Raw genomic sequence first — 21,711 nt, forward strand, 5'->3', positions numbered from 1 at the left:
GAGATCCCAAGTTCTTAAACTGTATATTTATATTTTTTAAGTGTCCGACATACCAAGCTCTGCAACTCTCAAACTAGGTGTGTTGGGGGGGTGTGGCTGGCTAAGGTTTTTGTTTGTTTTTGTGGGCTGTTTTTATTTTTTTAGTATTGCATCCATAATTTAAAGATGAAAAGAATAAAAAGCACATTAAAAATATGCTTCTCGGGATTTTTCAGTCAGACCTATTTTTGACTGAGTCAAATAGACACCCCCTTCCCAACTGCTAAATTTGATGAAAGATGTGAAGCAAGTGAAATTCTAGTACAGCCTGGGGATGAATTTAACCTGCCTGAGAGGGGCAGAGCTGTCTCTTTAAGACAGCTTGAGACAAGATTATTTCAAATGCCCGGCCTTTTGATTACACAGGGAGCGACTAACATCTCCAAGTGAGAGGGTCTGGGCCGGGACTGAAGAACTAGAAATCCTCTGCTCCGCCTGCTGGAGTGAGGAGATCAGGAGCTGAGTACACTGCTTCAACTGCTCCAAAAAACTTAACCTAGAATTGCTGGCCTCCGCTCGGCGTCGTCCGGCGCATGCGGCCGGGCACCTTCTGGACTGCTCCCCCGCCCCTACCCTCTCAGGCAGTAACGTCAGTCGCGGGCCGGGCCTCGGCGCCAGCACAGTGGGACGAGCCTGGACCCGAAGCGGGCGGAGCCTAAGGAGGCTGGAGAGCGCCTCTCGACAGCCCAGCTGGGGACGGGTTCAGTCCCGGCCGGCTCTCCGCTCCGCCGGAGGGAAGCTCCGCGGTGAGGACTCTGACGCGCCCGCACTGTGCAATCGGAGCGGGTTCGCGCAAGGTTGCTAGGTTGCTGCTGCGCGGAGCGCATTTTCCTGGGAGCCATCCGGGAAAAGCCCGGCTTTAACTACGGGCCGTTCGGCCATTGTACCGACCCCTCTTGCTGCAAAAGGACGGCAAAGAGGGGCTGAAATTGAGCTGAGCTCTTCCCGAGTGGGGAGAGCCCTCCAGGGCGAGGTGGGGAGGGAGGGTAGGGTGTTGCGAAGTTCACGGCCAGCGGTGGATTATCCGGGACAGTTTGCGCTTGGGGGCTGCGAAGTGAGCGAAGAGGACAAGGGCATGCTCAGTGGTGGTGGCGGTGATGCGGACCTGGCCAACGCCGCGGCGCGGGGCCAAGTGGAGGCCGTGCGGCAGCTCCTCGAAGCCGGAGTGGATCCCAACAGACTCAACCGCTTCGGGAGACGCCCGATCCAGGTAGCTGGGGGCCCCGGGCCTCGCCGGCAGGGGGCGCACGAACACGGGGCCGCCGCCTCCGTGGACGCGGCTGGAACTGAGATCTCCACGAACAGACCTGTGTCTCTCTTTGCTGGAGTATGGAGCTCAGGTGTAAAGCAGGTTTTCACTCATCAAAAATTCTACAGAAAGGGACTGGAAAGCCCACTACTTCAGTTTGTTTTTCTTTTTAATGGGGGGGAAAGGCCAGTATTCCCTCTCCCATCTCATAAGAGATGCAAGGGATAGGTTCAACTGGGCAGGAAAGGGAAAAATGAGAGGCTATTTGGGGAGAACTGCTTTGTCTTATCTGTTTGTCTTTCAACAAATAGCGATCAACTTTCAACGATAGAGATAATTAAATTACAAGTTACGCAATTTGGATTGGATTTAAGGAATCCTACATCACAGCACATGAAAAAAAATCATCCTGAATTTTTAAGCTCTGATATGAAATGGTATATTCTTTCCTCATGCAGGCGAATTGAATACAAAATAATAAGTCAGGATTCCTCAATCACAGTACTTAATTCCTTTTATTTTACATTAGCAGTGTTTCTTGAGTGTTACATAAGAAAAAATATGCTTCTATAGATTTTTATCATACTGAATGCTTGGATTACATAAACATTCCTGCAGCTTTGTTAAATGGCAAAGGGTCTTTATGAATAATTAGCCTCTTCATTGTTTAAATTCATTTATTCGATATATTTAACTATTAATCCCACTTTAATCAGTGCTGATTTATTTTTTTAATTTCTTTAAAATCTAGGGTAGTACTTTGTATTTTACTGTTGATCATGTAGTCAGCAGTATTAAATAATAAAAATTAGTATTCACCTATCATCTTCCAGAACCAAGTTATTAGTAAGAAATCTTGTTAATTGTGCAGTTTTTAAATATGTGTTCATTCATTTTGAATGCATAGAAAATGTTGGAAGAAATGAGGGATTATTTAAAGCAGCAAAAATATTTTAAAGTAGTCCTTAAAGACTTCAATTATATTAGTAACTGTAAAAGGGGTTTTTTGTCATTTTAATTCACCATATTCTGAGATATTAAGAGCCACTTTTTCTCCTCTATATATGAAATGCCCTTTACATCACTAATAGAAAATATATTATGGTTTTTAAGGGAGGAGATGGATGTTTTCAATAACCATGGAACAATGAAAAAAAATAGCATACTATATTTTCATTCCATGGTACATTTTAAAGCTTAAACTCACAAGAACATGTAATTTCACTTTGAATATTTAATTATCAAAAATTGTTAAAATAAGGTAAATGCTGGCATAATGTACATGCACACAAATGCATACTGTAGGATTACTGCTTCAAAACATCGTTTTTCTAAGTTATGCATTGCTCTGATTTGACTGCTAAAATCCAAGCTCCTTTTTGGATAGCAAAATGTTTACTATTTAACAATATAAAATCCTAGCACGTTATAAAATTCTGTACAATGCAAATATAGTGTCTATTTTATGTTACATCAAATATATTATCCTCTAAACTTTAGCCCTTATCTATAATGTTAAAAGTGGTGAATCATTGATTGAAAACAAATAGTTTGTTTTCATCATCTAATAAAACTATGCAGGACTCTACTTTCCCCCCTCTATCTCCCATTGTGGCTCAAATTATGGGACTATATATACGCCCTTTATGAGCAGAGACATTTAACAGTGAAAAGTAAAAGCCTTCCCACAGGGGATTTAGTACAAGAAATAAAGTAAACCTTGTTTTCAACGTAGTTGTTTCTTATTTTCTCTCCTAAAGCATTACTCTAACGTCTAAAATAAATATATCAGCTGACTGTCTAGTAAATTATTTAGATGGGGATTATGGCTAGGGGAGAGCAAGGGAAATAAATTTAAGACTTTAAAAGTCTTTAAACTTAACTCTGCCCAGACATCATTTAACAACATAGATTCCCCTGTTTCAATGGAAATTTTTAAAAATTTTTCCCACAACGGCGATAAGCACTTTGTTATCAGCTCTTCCTTGTCTTCCCACGTTTGGAGAATAAAACTGAACTAATTAGATCTGAGCAGAGTATGAACTGGGGCTGCTAGGGGTCGGGGAGCGGGGGTTGGGGGTGGATTTGCGTCAGCAAATTAAGCTTAACTGGACTTCCAAGGCTTGTAAGGGCCAGGATGAATAAATTTTTTTTTGGAAAGACTCTACTTGCCCCCACCCGCGTCCTGACCACTCTGCTGTCTCCGGCAGGTGATGATGATGGGCAGCGCCCGCGTGGCCGAGCTGCTGCTGCTCCACGGCGCGGACCCCAACTGCGCGGACCCCGCCACGCTCACCCGACCGGTGCACGACGCCGCGCGGGAGGGCTTCCTGGACACGCTGGTGGCCCTGCACCGAGCCGGGGCGCGGCTGGATGCGCGCGACGCCTGGGGCCGCCTGCCCGTGGACCTGGCCGAGGAGCGCGGCCACCGCGACGTCGCCCGGTACCTGCGCGCGGCCGCGGGGGACTGAGGGCGCGCGCACAGCCGCCCACAGCGACTTTTTTCCTCTCCAGTTCGCCACCCCGACTTAGTTCAGAGAGGGCTGCAAACGCGAAGCCGCGGAAGTCTTCCTGGGCGAAGGGATTCCCGGCAGCGAAGGAGGAGCTGACTGCGAATAATTTTTTCTGCCCCCCAACCCCCCCACCACCCCCCGGACACCGCCCTCTGCACTCACCGTGAAGCAAAATGAATAGAGGTGGGGCACATGCATTTCCAGCAGGAGCCGAATGTGGGACTCCCAGGTTTGTTTTTCTGGTGAAAAGCGGCATGTGAACAAGTCCATGAACAAACCCGAGTGCTGTGAATCTTCACACAGAAGGTGCTGGGGCGGAGTGGAGGCGGCGGCAGCTAGCCCTCAGGTGGGAGGCAGGTGCTAACGATCGCCCCACTGACCTTGAAGGACCTCCCCTGAAAGTCCCCACGCCGGGCCCTGAGGGGAAGTCTGAGATGGAGGACCAGACGATGACGAGGACGAAGATCGACGCGGGCTCAGTAGGCGGCCAGCGCTTTCTCTGCAGGCTTGCGCAGCGGGGCAGCTCGCGAGCAGAAAGCTGCCTGCTGGAAGCCTTGGGGCCTCCTGTCCAGCCCCATCAGACAGCGATGGGGAAGAGAGGACCCGGAAGGCACCTCGATTTGCCCGCTTATTCTAAAGTCCCCAGGTCGAGGCGATGCTGAACATCTCTCCGAAAGGGGCGCTCATTTGCTGCTGTTACGGCGAGATTCCTGCGGTGTTCCCTCCTCGCGCAGACTGAAGTCCGGGTTGTAGCGAGAGCGATTGTAGGTAGGCTGTTAACTGTCAAGATTTGTTTGATCTCTATAAGGTAGGATTCAGAGAGCCCCCTGTAAACTGCCACTTGAAAAGGTTTCGTGATATTTTGTACTTCTGGGTTGTTCTTCAGTAGCAGTCTTAATTCGGAGACTTTAAATAACAAAGTAACTCGTGGCCCTTGGGAAGGACGTGGGGAAGAACTACAGCTTTTATGCGAAGCTGTGGCACAGCGCCATCTCCCAGGTTACTTCAGTCCTTAACCTGTTTATTTCTTTGTTCAAGTTTGCTTCCTTTACTGGAGTGTCTCCAGGGTCAAACTATGAAATATTACAAAATTTTCTTAGAAGATCCATGCACTTACCCAGTAAATGATCTCAGGATACTTCCCACAGGGCTGCTGAAAGAGTAGACTGAGTGTGAAACTGTTGAAAATACATAATGATGGCTCGTGAAATGTCTTAATATCTGCTGAACAAACTAAAGGTGTACTGTTTGGGGATTTAATTTCCAGTGTTGCTTGATTCATTGCAGCATTGGAATAACTGATATTTCACTGTTTTAATGTTAAAAAGAAAAGCTGAGACTGGACACCAAGTTTTTGGCTTAAAACACGTGCATTCCATTCCTAATTTAAGGGAGTTGTGGAATCTGGTGACAACCTTATATTAATGGAAAGTAAGTCAAGAAAATATGGTTGCATACTACAGGGTACTGTGAGATTCATATATATATACATATATATATGCCAAAACATCATACATTATTGGAAAATCAAGTACCACCTGGTTGCACTGAAATATTTATGATGCATATAAAAGTAAATTCAGATTTCAAATCCACCTGGTAGGCAAGTATGGCCAATGTGTTTTATCAGCCGTACAAGAAATATATATGTTAAATCTGTTTAAGATTTTACTTTGAAGGATACATGCAAATAAACATAGCTCTATATACATGAGCCCTGCTTCTGGCTTCATTTTACAATTACAGAAAAACATATGTTAATTTCTGTATCTAAATCTAAAATATTACCAAGGTTTGTAAAAATCTTATCACCTGACCTTCACTGCAAGATCTGGAAGTAAAATAAATTTATAATTCAATAATGTATTCATTTGGCCTCATTTTTATATTTCTTTTTTCAGCTGAGTGAATGGATGAGAAAACAGATGATTTACTATGAAAGCAAAATCTATTTAAAATTTCCTATGTTCTAATGGCTAAAATTAGTAATTTCAAATATAAGGAATGAAATAAATTCTGAGAACTCAAGATCCATACAGCTCCTAACAGTTTGGGAAAGTGTGTTCATAGGAATGCCTTTATATTTTATTTCTGTGTTATGACAAAAACTATGAATATGGTGTCCAGGACCAAATAAGCTCATTTTATAAAGCTAGCTAACTGACCTTCTTCTAAGGGATTCCTGCCCACAGTAGTAGATATAGTGGTCATCTGAGTTAAATTCACCCATTCCAGTCCATTTTAGTTCACTGATTCCTAGAATGTCGACGTTCACTCTTGCCATCTCCTGTTTGACCACTTGCAATTTGCCTTGATTCATGGACCTAACATTCCAGGTTCCTATGCGATATTGCTCTTTACAGCACTGGACCTTGCTTCTATCACCGGTCACATCCACAACTGGGTATTGGTTTTGCTTTTGCTCCATCCCTTCATTCCTTCTAGAGTTACTTCTCCACTGATCTCCAGCAGCATACTGGACACCTACCGACCTGGGGAATTCCTCATTCAGTATCCTATCATTTTGCCCTTTGATACTGTTCATGGGGTTCTCAAGGCAAGTATACTGAAGTGGTTTGCCATTCCCTTCTCCAGTGGACCACATTCGGCTGTGGTCCATGTGATCAGATCGACTAGTTTCCTGTGATTATGATTTCAGTGTGTCTGCCCTCTGATGCCCCCTTGCAATATCTGCTGTCTTATTTGGGTTTCACCTACCTTGGGCGTGGCATATCTCTTCACAGCTGCTCCAAGAAAGCGCAGCCGCTTACTTGGAATGAACCAGTCCATTCTAAAGGAGATCAATCTTGGGTGTTCATTGGAAGGACTGATGCTAAAGCTGAAACTGCAATACTTTGGCCACCTCATGCGATGAGTTGACTCACTGATGCTGGGAAAGGTTGGGGGCGGGAGGAGAAGGGGACGACCGAGAATCAGATGGCTGGATGGCATCACCGACTCTGTGGATGGCTGGATGGCATCACCGACTCTGTGGATATGAGTTTGAGTGAACTCCAGGAGTTGGTGATGGACAGGGAGGCCTGGCTGTGCTGTGATTCATGGGGTCACAGAGAGTCGGACGCGACTGAGCAACTGAACTGAACTGAACTGACCTTCAGCAAATAAATAAAACTAATATAACTTACACCAATCACACTGAGATTCTATATTGCCCTTCCTTTATGGGAAATGTTAAAAACCAAATTACTTGTGTGTTAATATGTAATAGTCAATAGGGATTTTTTTTTTACCATCTCCGTAATTATCAACTATTTTAAAAACCAAGACATGCTTATTTTTCTTTTCCAATGTTCAAGATGTTGCCACTCTATCAAAAAAAAAAAAAGAGCAATTAGAATTAGTGATTCTAAAACCTTAGAAACACTCTTGTGGACTACTTTCTGAAACAAATGGAAAAGCTGGTGTCATCTACAGTATAAGAAGACTGCTGTGGTATTTATGTCTGCAGCTAATCATAACCAAAATCTGATATGAGAACTAGGTTTTCACTATTAACAAACTATTTCATTATCTTGTGAAAACCTAGGTTGGTGTAATTTCATTGCATTCAATTACCAAGTTTAAAAAGATGGAGGGAAGTAAATACATAAGAAAATAAGAACATTTTAATTTTTTAAATTACTTGAAGAAGCAACAAGAGTTGAATCACAATACTTTCAACATCTTTTCCTGTTCTATTTAAAATTCCAGGGAAGAAAGAGGGAATGAAGGAAAGAGAAATTAGGACTTGAATGGAAGGTAGGAGACCTGGATTCTGGTATTGGTTCTTCAACTAATTCAATATATGATCTACTAAATCAAATGACATGATTAGCCCCAATTTCCTCCTCTATAAAAAATGGGAGTGGTACTAGATTATTTTTAAGCTCCCAACTATCACTAACATTTTATCCCTTTATAAGTTTCTCATATACATGACTGTGATGGGGTCTTATATTTTATTAGTAATGATTTTGCCATGGTCTGTCTGAGCCAAGAAAAGCTATATAAAGGAAGAGAGAGAAGAGATACATTTTAAAATTCTGGAGCCCTGGGGAAGGGGGATCTTTATAAGTACCATCTCTACCAGTTAATTGAAAAGTTAGAGACAAGTTTGTGGGAACTAGCACAAAAAAAGACGCTTTGTAAAATAAATATGTAGTTTAATTTTAAGCTTTCTTACTCCATCTTACCTAATTTTTTGTTGCTGCGTTTGCATTTATCTCATATCACTCAGAACTCAGTTCTTTAACTGAGATAAGCAGGTAAACCCAATAAATTTATTAAAATAATGCTGAAGTAGGTATTTACCAACTAAATGCTCTGGAAGGAACTATGTTTTTTTAAGTACGCTTATAACTAGTGATTCTGACCTAAAGGGAGTTGGTATAGGAGTTAAATAAAACCAAGAAAAAAGTTTGGGGAAGCGTGAGAATGCTAAAATATGTAGAAATGTCATTAGAAGATGAATAACTCTGTAAATAGCTGTCACGGATTTTACAGACCCATTTCTAAAGGTCTGCACTTTCTCATTTGTTGCCATTGGATTACGAAGTTTTAGGTCCCTAAGTGTTAGGTGATAGTAGGAACCAGCTGGTCAGGAAGAGCTTAGTATCACCTGAATAAGTACAGTTCAGTTCAGTCATTCAGTCCTGTCCCACTCTTTTCGACCTCATGGACTACAGCACGCCAGGCTTCCCTGTCCATCACCAACTCCTAGAGCTTGCTCAAACTCATGTCCATCCTCTGTCCCCTTCCCCGCCTGCCTTTAATCTTTCCGAGCATCAGGGTCTTTGCCAGTGAGTCAGTTCTTCACATCAGGTGGCCAAAGTACTGGAGCTTCAGCATCAATCCTTCCAATGAATATTCAGGACTGATTTCCTTTAGAATTGACTGGTTGGATCTCCTTGCAGTCCAAGGGACTCTCAAGAGTCTTCTCCAACACCACAGTTCAAAAGCATCAATTCTTAGGTGCTCAGCTTTCTTTATAGTCCAACTCTCACATCCATACATTACTACTGAAAAAACCATAACTTTGACTAGACGGATCTTTGTCAGCAAAGTGATATCTCTGCTTTTTAATACGCCATCTAGGTTGGTCATAACTTTTCTTCCAAGGAGCAAGCGTCTTTTAATTTCATGGCTGCAGTCACCATCTGCAGTGACTTTGGAGCCCAAGAAAATAAAGTCTGTCACTGTTTCCATTGTTCCCCCATCTATTTGTCATGAAGTGATGGGACCAGATGCCATGATCTTTGTTTTGAATATGTATTAGTCAGCCATTTCAGGAGGGCAGAGAATGAGATGAAAAGAAAGGAGTAGAAGGAGAGGCATGTGGTGTTTTGTGGAAGATGGATCACTGAGTAGCTCAACAGAATTAATCAAATCAAACCAAAACAAACTGAATATGATCTACACGCTGGTGGGGTTTGTGAAATATCTCCAGGCCTAAAATAATGGGAATCTTTTCATTCCCTACTGTCTCTATTTTCTATAAAGCTTTTCTCAGGATCAGCTTTTACAAATGGTATGTGTGCTTCTGTTAGTCCCTCAGTCATGTCCAACTCTTTTCAACCCCTTGGGTTGGAGCCTGCCAGGCTCCTCACTCCATGGGATTCTCCAGACAAGAATACTGGAGTGGGTTGCCATTTCATTCTTCAGGGTATCTTTCTGACACAGGAATCAAACCCAGGTCTCCTGCATTGGTAGATGGATTCTTTACCATCTAAGCTACTAGGGTAGGAGTCCTTTTTACTTTATGGAAATAACTTGTATATATCACCCCTTTGTTAATTATGTAATATAGGAAATTTTTCTGCTTTGAAGCCAGTACTACTGATGAAATAACATGTAACTGGCATGGATTACATATTAAGCACAGTAATATAAATCATGTATTTGCCAACTGAGGACCCAATTCTGATTTTCTAATTTGAAGTTTTAAATCAATATAAACCAAATATTTTTCTGGAGGTAAAAAAAATGGAGAGAGAATTATGAAGATGATACAATGACTGTCTCACAGACGTCTACATTTTCTTTGAAGTTTACAAAGAACCCCAAACACCTGTTAATCCCCTTCCCATTCAGAAGCCCCTGCCATTAGACCTACAGTAGATCTATACAGTTAGTGCTGGCATGTAAAATGTTTTACCACAGAGTTAAGGTGAAAACTTTTAAGACCAATTACAGTAATTAAAACATGCCTCATTTCCGTTTCAAATTTGGCCTTCTCCCAAAATGCATAATCTGTTTTCTCTGTGGAATACTCTATATTCTGACAGGATTGGAGCTACTGCTTTTGAACTCTTTTCTTGTGTGACCTCTGGGTCTCCATTTCATTTTAACCAAACTCTACTCGCTTCCCTATCCCATCACAAATTTCTTCATCCCTTTGCTTTAGTTGAAAACTGCATTCACTGAGAATTCCACTTTCTTCTGACAAGATAATAGGTGTGGCTAAGAGTGGGAATCAGAACCAGTCATGAGTGTCTGCTGTTCGAGTGGTTTTCAGTATAGCCGTAAACCAGATAGGTTAAAAACTATCCATTGTTCTTCAGTTTTCCCTTATCTCTTAATATAAATAATTGCATTTTGTTTTCTTTATCAGATTAAGCTGTAAATAATTTTAGTATGTGTCATTACATATCTAATAATATGTTTATAAAAGATAACATATAAACATAAAATAGTAAGCACTTTTTCTATTAACAAAGCCACAGGTAGGTCAACAGATTATCAATAACACATAGTTTTCTTCTGTGAATTCTGGGAAATTGGCTTCTCATTCTGTCTGTGGGTTATGAGTTACTAAACTCTATCACCTTTCCTAGGACACAAAAGTAAGTACCCTGTACAGTCTTCTGTATCTGCCTCCAACATGCCAATTTAGAATTATAAGCTATAACCTTGCCTAAAATATTTTGTCATCCTCTACTACTCTCTAATCTGGCCTTTGATAGTTAGAGATATTATATATGGATCTATTCCAGAGCTTCAGGAGCCTTTTGATCTGTTTAAATTCCATCTTGAACAGAAGAATATGCCATCCCCTTTCTAGGGAAAAATTACATGACATTTCATTTTATATGTGCCCCAGGTATTTATTATATCTGTACAAATGATGGTGCTTTCCCCACCAGTCATTTGAGACCAATATGTAGGGAAGTGATTCTCAACCCTGGCTCTCAATCATTTGTGTTCTAAATTTTGAAGTCACTGACCACTTCAGGACTACAAAATTAGAATCTCTAGTTTTGAAGATGAAAATTTCTGTAGTTGTTATTTTAAAATTCTGGTTCATAGTAAACTTTCAAACAGTACAGAAAATAAACAGAATTAAGTTAATACCTCCTGAAACCTCCCTACCCATCATTCTCACTATCCAGGAGTAACTACTTTTTTTTTTTTAATTAATCAACTTCCCAGAAATATAAGTACATATTTACATATAAGTAAACACCCCTTCCCAACACACACATTTTGAAAACCATTCTGCAACTTGTTTTCTTTGGTAGTAGATCTTTGACAACCTGCATTAGGAAATAAAGATGCACTTTGTTTTTTGTATAGTTGCATAGTTTATATTTTATGGATAAACCCAAATTTTTAAAAATCAGTTTCTTATTGACAAACATGTAAATTGTTTCCTTTTTTTTTTTTTGCTACTACATATGATGCTTTAAAGAACCTTTTTTTCATCCCTATATGAGCAATCTGTAGCAATTTATAGAAGTGATATTACTAAGGCTAAGGGTACATCTCTCTTTTTCTTCTCACACACACAAACACACATGCATACAGTATATGTCTGCACATATGTATGTATAAAATCTTTCCATACTTAACTTTGTATATACGTGTGTATGTATATGTGTATATCTCCAATAAAATATACACACATATATGCATATATACTTCTCATACTTAGATGAGTTATAGGAGTAGAATTGCAAAATCAAAGGGAAGTACATACATATATATGTAATATGTATTTCTTTCAAACACATATAAACCCTACACAAATAGTATACATATTTCCATACCTATATTTATGTATGTGTGTATGTGCATACATAAACTCACTGGGATTGCTGAGTCAAAGGGTATGTATATGTATGCAGTTTTAATAGATACTATAAAGTTGCCTTCCAAAATGAACGTACCAAATTACAATAGTATGTAAGGATGATTGTTTTCTGACAACTTTCCCAATGTTATCACTCTTTTTATTTTTGCCATACCTATAGGTATATATGTCAGTGTTTTTGTTACATTTCTTTACTAATCAATAAAGTTGAATATATTTTCATAGTTTTTTACCATTTGACTATTTTAATACCTTCTATTCTAAACTGCCCATTATATTATTTGTTACCATTCTTACTGGGTTATTTTTCTAACTCACTTATGTACTCATATATTCTAAGAGTTAATCTTTTGTATATATGTTCAAATAATAGTTTTAAAATCTTGTTTATAGTGTCCTGTGTCTTACACCTTTGGGATTTTTAGTTTGAGCATGTGCAATATTAGTAATTCTCACAGAATTTTGATAATCAAGAGATACCTAAGGGAAAAAGCTAGTTGTCTCTAGGACATCATGGCTGGGGGTAGTAGAGTTGGATGGTACAGACAAATCATTAGTAAAATGCCCACTCCTATCTCTGCCTGTGGTATGAATTTGCTGATCCAAAATAGAAATCATTTTTAAAAATAAAAAATCATTTTCCTCCATTCAAACACTCAGATCTGCGAAGTCCATTTTTAGGCCAAAAATGACCCATCAAAAACTCACTTCCTGTTGACTCTAGCCTGTAGAACAACAGAAAGGGCACAAGGATTTTAGTCCAAAGACTTTCTTAATGATTCCAGCCTTGGCACTTGCAGGTCATAAAGTATCCAAGATTTTAGTCCGTCTAGGCCTCAGTTTTCTCACCTGTAAGATAGGGTAGTAATCCCAAATTCAAAGGGCCACAGTGAGGATAAAATAAGTAAAAGAAGCCAAAGTGCCTACAAATAACACTGCCCAGCTCTTGGTCATACAGTTTTTGAAGAACACATGGCCAAAGTCATGTGAAACTCCAAACGTCTGTGGAATACCACAAGTTAGTTGTGTTGGTAAAGATTCATCTTCATAATTATATTTTGCTTAGTCTAATTAAAACTAGATAGAATTCCCCTGGATACCACAACTAAAAAAACACAGGTGTTGGGCAGCAAGGGAAAACCAAGATGGAATTTGAGTTTTTAATTTTATATTCATTGAACTGTTCATTCACTACTATATAGAGCTTACTGTATAGCTTATCGTTTATTCTGTGCTGTCATTCAGATGGCATTCCTCTGAAGTAGGTAACCCTCCTTATCCCCAGAACAAGTTTAGGTGAAGAGGAAATGGTTATAGGTGAAGCTATACAGGCCAAATCAATATAGACAGATCCCTGAATTTAAACCTGGGATCTGAAGTCTAAAACTTCATTTGGGAAACTGAAGCTCAGCAGACCTTTTAGGAATAATAGGATAATGTGAGGTTTAATTTTATGTGTCAGCTTGGCAAGGCTATGGTATCCAACTGTTTGGTCAAACACCAGTTAAGATATTGCTATAAAGCTATTTTTAATATATAATTAACATTTAAATCCATAGGCTTTAAGTAAAGCAGATTATCCTCCATAATGTGTGTGGGCCTCATCCAGTTAGTTGAATGAAGGCCTTAAGTGAAAGAGAGGCTGACCAAAGAAGAAAGAATTCAGTCTCCAGGCTGCTGCCTTCTGACTCAAAACTGCAACATCAACTCTTCTGTGGGTCTCCAGCCTGCCTATTTGTCATACAGACTTCAAGTTTTGCCAGCCCCCACAACTGGGGTAAGCCAATTCCTTAAAATAAATCATAGAAACACACACACATTTCGTTCTGTCTCTCTAGAGAACTCTGACTAATAATTTCAAGAAATGATAATACAGAAATGTGTAATACAGGTCTTCTCATCCTCACCCACCATAGTTTAGTGCCACAGCTAATAACAATACCTGGGTTCGCTCTTCCATTCTCCAGGGTTCTTAAATGATATAAGCTGCAACTGGGCAATATTTCTCCTCCAGGATTCTTTCTCTTATCCCCTATCTCCTAAAGTACCCCTCCTCTGTTTGCCATAAAACGAAATTCCCTCATTATAATTGTAAGTTTTTACAAGCCCATCTCTCCTATGAAGTTTTTTTTTGGGGGGGGTGGGAGGTAGGGAGGTGAAGGAGGGGATCATGGGCATAGTGCAAAATAGAGCAAGATCCACCGTCCATGGAGGTTGCATACTGAGAGACAAATAATTATTTATGATAACTTCTGTAGGGTAAGCGCTTTACGGGAAAAAAAAAACAAAAACAGTGCCTAGAGGAAGAGTCTCTGAGGGCGGATACCCGAGAAGAGACCTGAAGAAGAACTAGCTAACCTTGTGAAGAGAAAGCACATTCATTCTGTCACACAAGAGTGGCAAGCAGCCTCAGCATGGAGCCTGGATGGTCAGGAGAGTCTGAGGGAGTCCTATAGGAGAGAAGAGTGGCTATTTGAGCCTGGGGCTTCCCTGGTGGCTCAATCCTAAAGAATCCTCCTGGCAATGCAGGAGATTCAGGAGACACCGGTTCGATCCCTGAGTCGGGAAGATCCCCTGGAGAAGGAAATGGTAACCCTCTACAGTATTCCTGCCTCATAAATCCCATGGACAGGGGAGCTTGGCAGATTCCAGTCCACGGGGTCGCGAAGAGTCAGACATGACTTAGCGACTAAACAAAAACATTTAAGCCTGGCCCCTGAGTCTCATTTCAACTGGCCAGTCAGGAGGCTACGTCCTGTGCGGAAGTGAGGGATGGGGAGTGGAAGCAGCCCGAGTGCAGCTGGACCTGGCCTCATCGTTACAGTACGGTGGCTCGCACCATCCGAGTCCCACTTGCCTCCTCCAGATAGTGAGGAGCTCGGCGATTGCTCCAGAGGACCTGGCGGCTGTCTCATTAGGGATCCACTTCTGCAGCTCGGCCACTAGGCTCGAGCACAAGCAAAAGAAGCCACTTCAGTGTGGTCCACCTTTCAGGCTCCGAAGGCTGGGCCTAGTCCCACACCCTCTCTTCCACGCCGAGCGGCCAGGCCGCGCCTCCAGCCCGCGAGGCTCTGGGCCGATCGATACCGACTTCGGGGCCGAGGAGCTGGTGGCATCGGGTCAGCGCCGCCCGCCTGCAAGCGGCGTCCTGGGCTGGACCACTCGCCTTCGGGGAGCCGGCGAGCCCGCGTCAAAGCTCTTTCCAGCCCGGGAGCCGGGACCAGTCCGACTGCGCTCCGGAACCCGGCTCTTGAGTGTCCTCAGGCCGCCTCGGTGTCCTCGACTCAACCTCCCCCCCAACCTCCTTTATGCGGCTCTTTCCTTTCCTTCCCCCGCTTTCCTGTGCCGGGTGGACCACAGCAGCACAGGGAGGGGAATGGGGGGGAGATGTCCAGAAAGAAAGGATCAAAGAAAGGTTGTGGAAGGAAAGAGCGGGGAGGGAGGGAGGGAGGCGAGGAGAGACAAGAGGGGCCCTGCTGGGGGGTCGGGCAGCGAGAGGGAAGCGTGTCCGAGCGGGAGCCCGGAGGAGGAGGGGGCAAGGCTGCGGGAGGACGACCGCTGGACGCAGGGACTCCCGGGGAGCGGGGAGCAGCCGTGGGGGAGGGGAGCGCGGCGGGAGGAGGAAAGAGGAAGAAGCGTTCAGATGCTTCGCTGAGCGGGATGTCAAAACCGAAAATAAAAATTGCCTGGGGAATGGACTCTTGGCCTAGCCCAGAACCCTCCGCAGCGCGTGGAGCTGGGAGGGGAAGGGGCGCCCCGAGCCAGCGGGAGTTGGGGTTCGGCTCCGCCTACCTGGTCCGGCGCGGGGCCCGCCGCTCCAGCGGCGCCAGCGCCACGCAGTGTCCAGATGTCGCAGCAGTTTCCTTTAATTCCGCTGGTTTCCCAAATCTAGAAGTGGAGCGTAGCGCCATTTCTTTCAAAAACTGACATCCAGCCTCCTGAATGGCGGATAGAGCCAGGAGATGACTTGGCGTTTTTGTTTTGTTCTCCCTTTCTTTCTTTTTGTTTTTTTTTAAATGATCCGGTTTGAAGAAAGGGAGGACCCCCCCCTCCAACCCCAGCGAGGGGCGCGAGGAATAAAGGAAGGGGGCCAGGGAAGCAGGGACGCGAGCCGGACCGTGGCGGTTCCTGATATGGCCGGGTCAGGTGACGGATGTTGCGAGGGGGGCGGGCTGCCTGGAGATGCGTTGTGGCGTCAGGACCCGGAGCTGTCACCGCGTGGCGCTCCCGCGCGCTGGGTGGGAAGGTGGCGGGGCAGGGGAGGGGGCAGCGCTGACAAGGCGGGAAAGGAGAGGTGCGCGGGCGAGAGAGGAACCTAAGAAGCTAGCCTCCCGCGCGCGCGCCGCCCGGCGCCTCGGCCCGCCTTTCCCGCGCGCGCTGTGCGCAGAACAGTTCTGGGCTCCCAGGAGGTGGGGGGCGAGCGAGCGCGCGCCGGCGCGGGCGGGGGCGCGCCTGCGGGGCGGAGATGGGCGGGCGGCTGCGCGTGGGTCTCAGTTTGCGATCCCCGGGGGGCGGGCGCCGAGCTGCCTACCTCTGAAGTCAAAAGGCGGCGCAGCGGTCGCCGCGCTCCGAGGCGGCGAGAACATGGTGCGCCGGCTCTTGATCACAGTGAGGATTCGGCGCGCGGACGGCCCACCACGAGTCAGGGCTTTCGTGGTGCACATCGCGCGGCCAGCGGGTGAGTGGGCAGCGCCGAGTGTGCGGGCCGCTGCGGCCCTCGTGCTGATGCTAGTGAGGAGACAGCGCAGAGCGCAGCGACCGCATCCTAGACCAGGTAGGAAAGGCCTCGAAAATCCCCGGGCGCAATCGGCCCTTGGGTGATTTTGTTTGATGTAATCTAGTGCACAGATAAGTCACCTCCGGACGAGGTTGGAGGAGGCTGTTACGGGGGCTGGCGGCTCCTTGCACTTTCTCCCCATACGGGTTACCGTTTCTCCGAGGTGCAGTTCGCCCAGCATGTTGAGCCCGGAGCCCCCTTCACAGTTCCTGAAACTCTGGGGGAAAACCGGGAGACTCTAAATCCACTCTAGAAATCAGTCACTCCTGAATTTCCTGGCTGGGAATCAGTAAACAAACACAAACATTCACACACAAGGTGTATTTCAAAAGCACTTTATTGTGCCCTGAAGGAAAGTATTACTAACGGTCTTAGATTTCTGGAGGCCGCCTTTTTTCTTCCTGCCGGGTCAACCCTCTCTCCTTGCAGTAGTGGAGGAGGTTTGAGGGTGGGGGCTCGCACCCTCAAATACTACTGATACTCTCGAAATAGTAATATTGATTGCAGGATCAGTAACTTCTAAGAGGAGCAATCACTTGCTTTTTCAAGTCAGAGGAGAGACTGACTTTCGTAGTGAGATGGAGATTTCTTCTTTAGCGGCCTGGTGTTATCTAAAGGAGTGGGGACAATGCCCATATGTTTAGAAGAAGCCAGAACTGCAGTGCAGAGCCCAAGAATGACACCGATCATATTTTAATCATCTCAGGCCCCAACTAAAAGGCCCAAAATGAGGCCTACTTCTTGAAAAACAGAAATCTAGGTAGCTGTGTCCTCACATCAGATAATTCTTTACACAGTCGATGTAATTTCCTATGACCAGAACAGTTGAAATATATATATGTATAGTTAAATATATAGAGTCCTAATTAGAACCAGTATGAAAAATCCGAAAACAATTTAATGTGGCTTCATTTTTGTGGCCTTCCTTGTGGCTTATTTCCCTGGGAATATGCATTTTGAAAAAAGCAAAGGCCAGCATAGGGGGGAATTATTTTTTTATTTTAACGTTAGTAGATTTTTTGACATGTAAATGTGAAACTGTTAACACTATCCGTGTTTAATTAGGTGCCTCAATTCTATTGGCGAAAATCTACAAACAATTGATAGGGAAAGTACACATTTTCTTTTTCATATTTTTATTAAAGTTCAGTTATTTTTGAGCATTAGTAGAAGTAGGTTGTAAAAAATTTCAAGGGGTGTTGCTGGATTTGATTTCAGTTCATTTTAAAACACTAACAGGATCCCATTTTTTAAACGGTCGGTGCTTTATCTGTACCAGCAAGCATTTAGCCACTATTATATGTTTTTTTAATATCTTCCTTTTTAATATTATTCTCTATATAAAGCTATTTTATTTAAATTATTAAGTTGCATCCAAAAACCTATAGTAATGAGGTAGAAATTTTTAACCTATGTAAATACTGTAATTGCTTGATTTCTATTTTAGGAGTACATAGGTAATATTGCGATTATTTTAAGTTAGAGAAATATTCATTTTATATTTGTTGTATAAAGTGTTAAAATATAAAAATGATAGGTTCATTGAAAATAGCCATTTATTCCTTGTTATTTAGGTATAAGTCAATTTTCAGGAATGAAAGCTATTTAAAAATGCATTGATGATATGAAAAGCCCAATTTTCAGCAAATATGTGATGTCAGAACACATGGCTTAGATAAAATAGAATATTTTGAAAATACGTGCAATTCTCCAACTTCGTATATGAAACTTTACACATATATAAACATCTGGAAGTATTCATTATAAATGGCATGTAATTCTATATTTCACAATTATATATATTATGTCTATGGTTGTGCTGATTTAAGAATTTATGTGGATGGTAATTATGTTGGGACTCATACAATTCCTTGAGAGCCACAGTGCTAAAAATATATCTTGTATGAATTAGTTAACATTAATGCTGACCTGTATGGTGTTGTTAGTTTAACATAGTTTTATAGTTTTGCAAATATATTCATTATGACTTTTTTATATGACTGGAAACTGTATATAATAAAATTTCATGTTACTAGTTTCTTATCCATACATGCCTGATGAATTACACTGACTGACTTATTACCTCTACCTTGGTGTATTTATAAAATAGTCATACTTTTCTGAAATTAAATATTTATTTGTTTACTGCTATCTGGCAACTTTTAGGGGTATTCCCCTCCTTTAATGGCATAGTGTTCTCTCACAGTAAGCACTATACAGTTAGCTTAAACCATTACTCTCAATGTGTACATGATCTCTAGGTATCAGAAATAAGACAATATTCATTTACTTCTTTGGGGACTCGAATTTTAAAACGTTCATTCTCAACACAGCCTATTGCTGTCTGAATCCACAATATTTTACAGGTCTGCTAATTACGTATTAGTTTATCACTAGTAACTACCACGATAGAGTTAAGCGAAACCATTTTCCCAACACATGAGTGACTCCTGATAATAAAGTGATCTATATCAAAAAATACTCTCAAAAAAATACTTTCTTAAAGGAAGGCTGAACATTTGGCCCAGTGTTTTTGCTTCTAAAACCTTTAGTCATTTTTGAAAAGCATAACCTCACTTGCCCTACTCCATCCTAAAACACTCTAGGCCAGAGAATCCTCTCTGCTCCGAAATCCAGCCTGATAAAAAGTTTTAGTGGTGTTTTCTTTCTGTAGTGTAAATTATGTAAACAATGGGTATAATTTCATTTTCTAAACATAAAATTCTAATATTAATAACTTTTTAAAAAAACCCTATAGCTCTCTAGATTCTGATTTTCACATACCTGATGACTAATACTGTGTCTGTTTATTGACTGAAGATTAATGCACTTTCCTAAACACCTCACCAGCAAGAACATTTTTTACATTGTATATCAAGAGCTTCTAAATATCCATATACTTTTATTTAGCTTTTCTATAAGTAGGCATCATCTTAAGGAAAGAAAAATTCTGACAAAAATTGATACAAATAAATAAATAGCAGCAAGAAATTGAAAATTGCCTAAAATTCTAGCAATCACATTGTTAAATTATATTGAAATTTACTCTGGAATTAGATCTGAAATATTTCAGATCTGGATCATTATAGGCAATCATGTTTTTGAAGAATATTTAATAGAATGTAAAATTACTACATTATAAAGTTAAGTGATTTTTTTAAAAGCAAGATTTAAAACAGTAACAGTAAACAATTCTTATTCTTGCTTCTCTCTCTACACACACACACACACACACACACACACACACTGTAACAAAACATTTACAGTGGCTTCCTCAAGATGGTCGGTGGTCTTTTATTTTTTCGTTATACCTTTGAGTTTTCCAAAGTGCTATGACCATCACCAGTTAAAAAAGAAAGAAAAGATAAAAACCTTATTTTCCTATAGTACAGTGAACTAAGACCTTGCTTAGAAAGGATGAGGAAACTATTCTATTGCACAAGTATTCTATATAAGAACGTGACTTTAAGGTCTGGAGAGAGTCTGCAAGGGTTCTGACACTAGGGCACGCTGTCTCTATTCACAACGTAGTTCGTTTTTAAATAATTGACAAATGGGTGACTCTACCTGTTTTCAAGGCGCCAGGGTGTTAGGCCTCTCCGGTTCTAGCACTTGCCGCCTTCTCGGGATCCCTTCTGCCAAGTCCTCTCTAGACGACTTCAAGGTGGGGCTTGCCACTTCCCAAAGCTGGGCTGGGGTCGCCACGGTTGTCGCCAGAACCCCAAAGTGAGGTCTAGAAGGAAGCGAGACTCGAAGTTGCTCTGAACCGGCCCCTTCACTTCTCAACCCCAGCCACCCTCCTTGACTTATATCCCCACCGAATCAATTCTTAGAGATGCTTCGGATGCCGGAGATTTTATTGGCCGCTGCGGTAGGACCTTCCAGCCAGAGCTAGACGCTGACCTATTTATCACCCAACTCCGCGAACGCACCCTTTCGACTTTTAGCCTTCTCTGGGCCTCGCTCCTCCTCACCGCAGCTATTTCCGCAGGTAATATTTCATCAAAGTAACAGAGCAGAGCAAGGGTTAAACGCAGAGCAGGACACGGGCTGACAGGTGAGAGAGGCGTGGGGGCAGGTGGAGTCTGAGTGGGCTTCGTGGCTTTCAGAGGGGTGAAAGTATGACAAGGGACATCTCTGGGTCACCTCTCCAGCTTGAAACTGACTAGGCCTCCCCCAACCCCCACCCCCAAGAGTGGGAGCGGGATGGGACAGGTTCACTCCGAGGTGCACGTCCAAGTTTTGGCGACTGTTCCTTTACCTTCCAGGCTAGGGGGCCACCAGAGTGTTGACGGGCCTCGATTTCTTTGTTTCTCTGTCTGGGATGCAAGGTGGTATAAAGAACGGTCCGTAATATTCTCCTAGTGCTACAGTCTCGCAATAGGTTTCTTCTTATACTGAAACTTTCCTCATATTTGAAAACTTTGCCCCGTCAGTTAAAACATTAAAAAGATATCATTTATCAGAATGAAAAAAAATATAAGTTTGCAAATAAGGTCAACTTCTATGTCAACAAGCCAACTGATGGAGACAACCTTAGTAATAAATATTTTGTTTAGTAGGAAAAGGGAGTTCTTTTTAAAGACTACTCCACCTTAGAAAATGCCCACCAATTGGGGGCCTCCGCAGAGACTCCGAATCCTAATTCATGGTCTTTCAGTGTTTGTTCAGCAATCCCATGTGTATTGACAATTGTTGAACTTACTATATGTCAATAACATTTGCTTTTTAAAGAAAGAAGGATTGAAGATAATCTCTGCTTGTCAGTGCAGTTTTATATTTCCGAAAACTGGAGTGATTGTTGCAGTTGGGCAGGACTACATAATCAGAAAGAAGTAATAGAAGGGAAGAATTAAATTGTCAACTACAAGATTTAAAATTACAGTGCCCCAGAGGTCCTTTGGAAAAGAATAAGTTGATTTTTAAGTATTTATTAGAAATGACTTTTTAATTCTTCTTCAACTAGCTCTCAGTTTGCCCCCTTACCTTTAAAAAGAAAATCTCAGAATTTATTTAAATGGTTGCAAAGCCAGTAGGAGTTTTT

The 21,711-nt window shown here is 42.3% G+C and overlaps 2 protein-coding genes and 1 pseudogene across 3 annotated transcripts in view; 2 read left to right on the top strand and 1 right to left on the bottom strand.

Annotated features, from left to right (window-relative positions):
- LOC129557100 (uncharacterized) overlaps positions 1-15,836 on the bottom strand; it is an 86,305-nt gene extending 70,469 nt beyond the window's left edge. For both annotated transcript variants that reach the window (XM_055427669.2, XM_088837874.1), the window contains exon 1: positions 15,683-15,836. In XM_055427669.2, coding sequence (XP_055283644.2) covers positions 15,683-15,801 — 119 coding nt within the window. In that variant the 5' untranslated portion in view covers positions 15,802-15,836. The remainder of the gene's footprint in view (positions 1-15,682) is intronic.
- CDKN2B (cyclin dependent kinase inhibitor 2B) lies at positions 709-5,817 on the top strand. The gene is made up of 2 exons (XM_055428142.2): positions 709-1,249; positions 3,499-5,817. The coding sequence occupies exons 1-2, from the start codon at positions 1,115-1,117 to the stop codon at positions 3,757-3,759; spliced, it is 396 nt and encodes a 131-aa protein (XP_055284117.1). The 5' UTR covers positions 709-1,114; the 3' UTR covers positions 3,760-5,817.
- Positions 15,837-16,017: 181 nt separating the features above from the next.
- LOC148777283 (uncharacterized) lies at positions 16,018-16,852 on the top strand (annotated as a pseudogene).
- The last annotated feature ends 4,859 nt before the right edge of the window (positions 16,853-21,711 follow it).

The sequence above is a fragment of the Moschus berezovskii genome, chromosome 7, assembly GCF_049115385.1.
Source record: "Moschus berezovskii isolate FMDL1 chromosome 7, NW_MosBer_1.0, whole genome shotgun sequence".
NCBI lineage: Eukaryota > Metazoa > Chordata > Mammalia > Artiodactyla > Moschidae > Moschus > Moschus berezovskii.

Coding starts and splice junctions, on each gene's coding strand:
- CDKN2B (XM_055428142.2), top strand. CDS start 1,115: ATGCTCAGTGGTGGTGGCGGTGATGCGGACCTGGCCAACGCCGCGGCG. Junction 1,250..3,498: donor TCGGGAGACGCCCGATCCAG/GTAGCTGGGGGC, acceptor TGTCTCCGGCAG/GTGATGATGATGGGCAGCGC.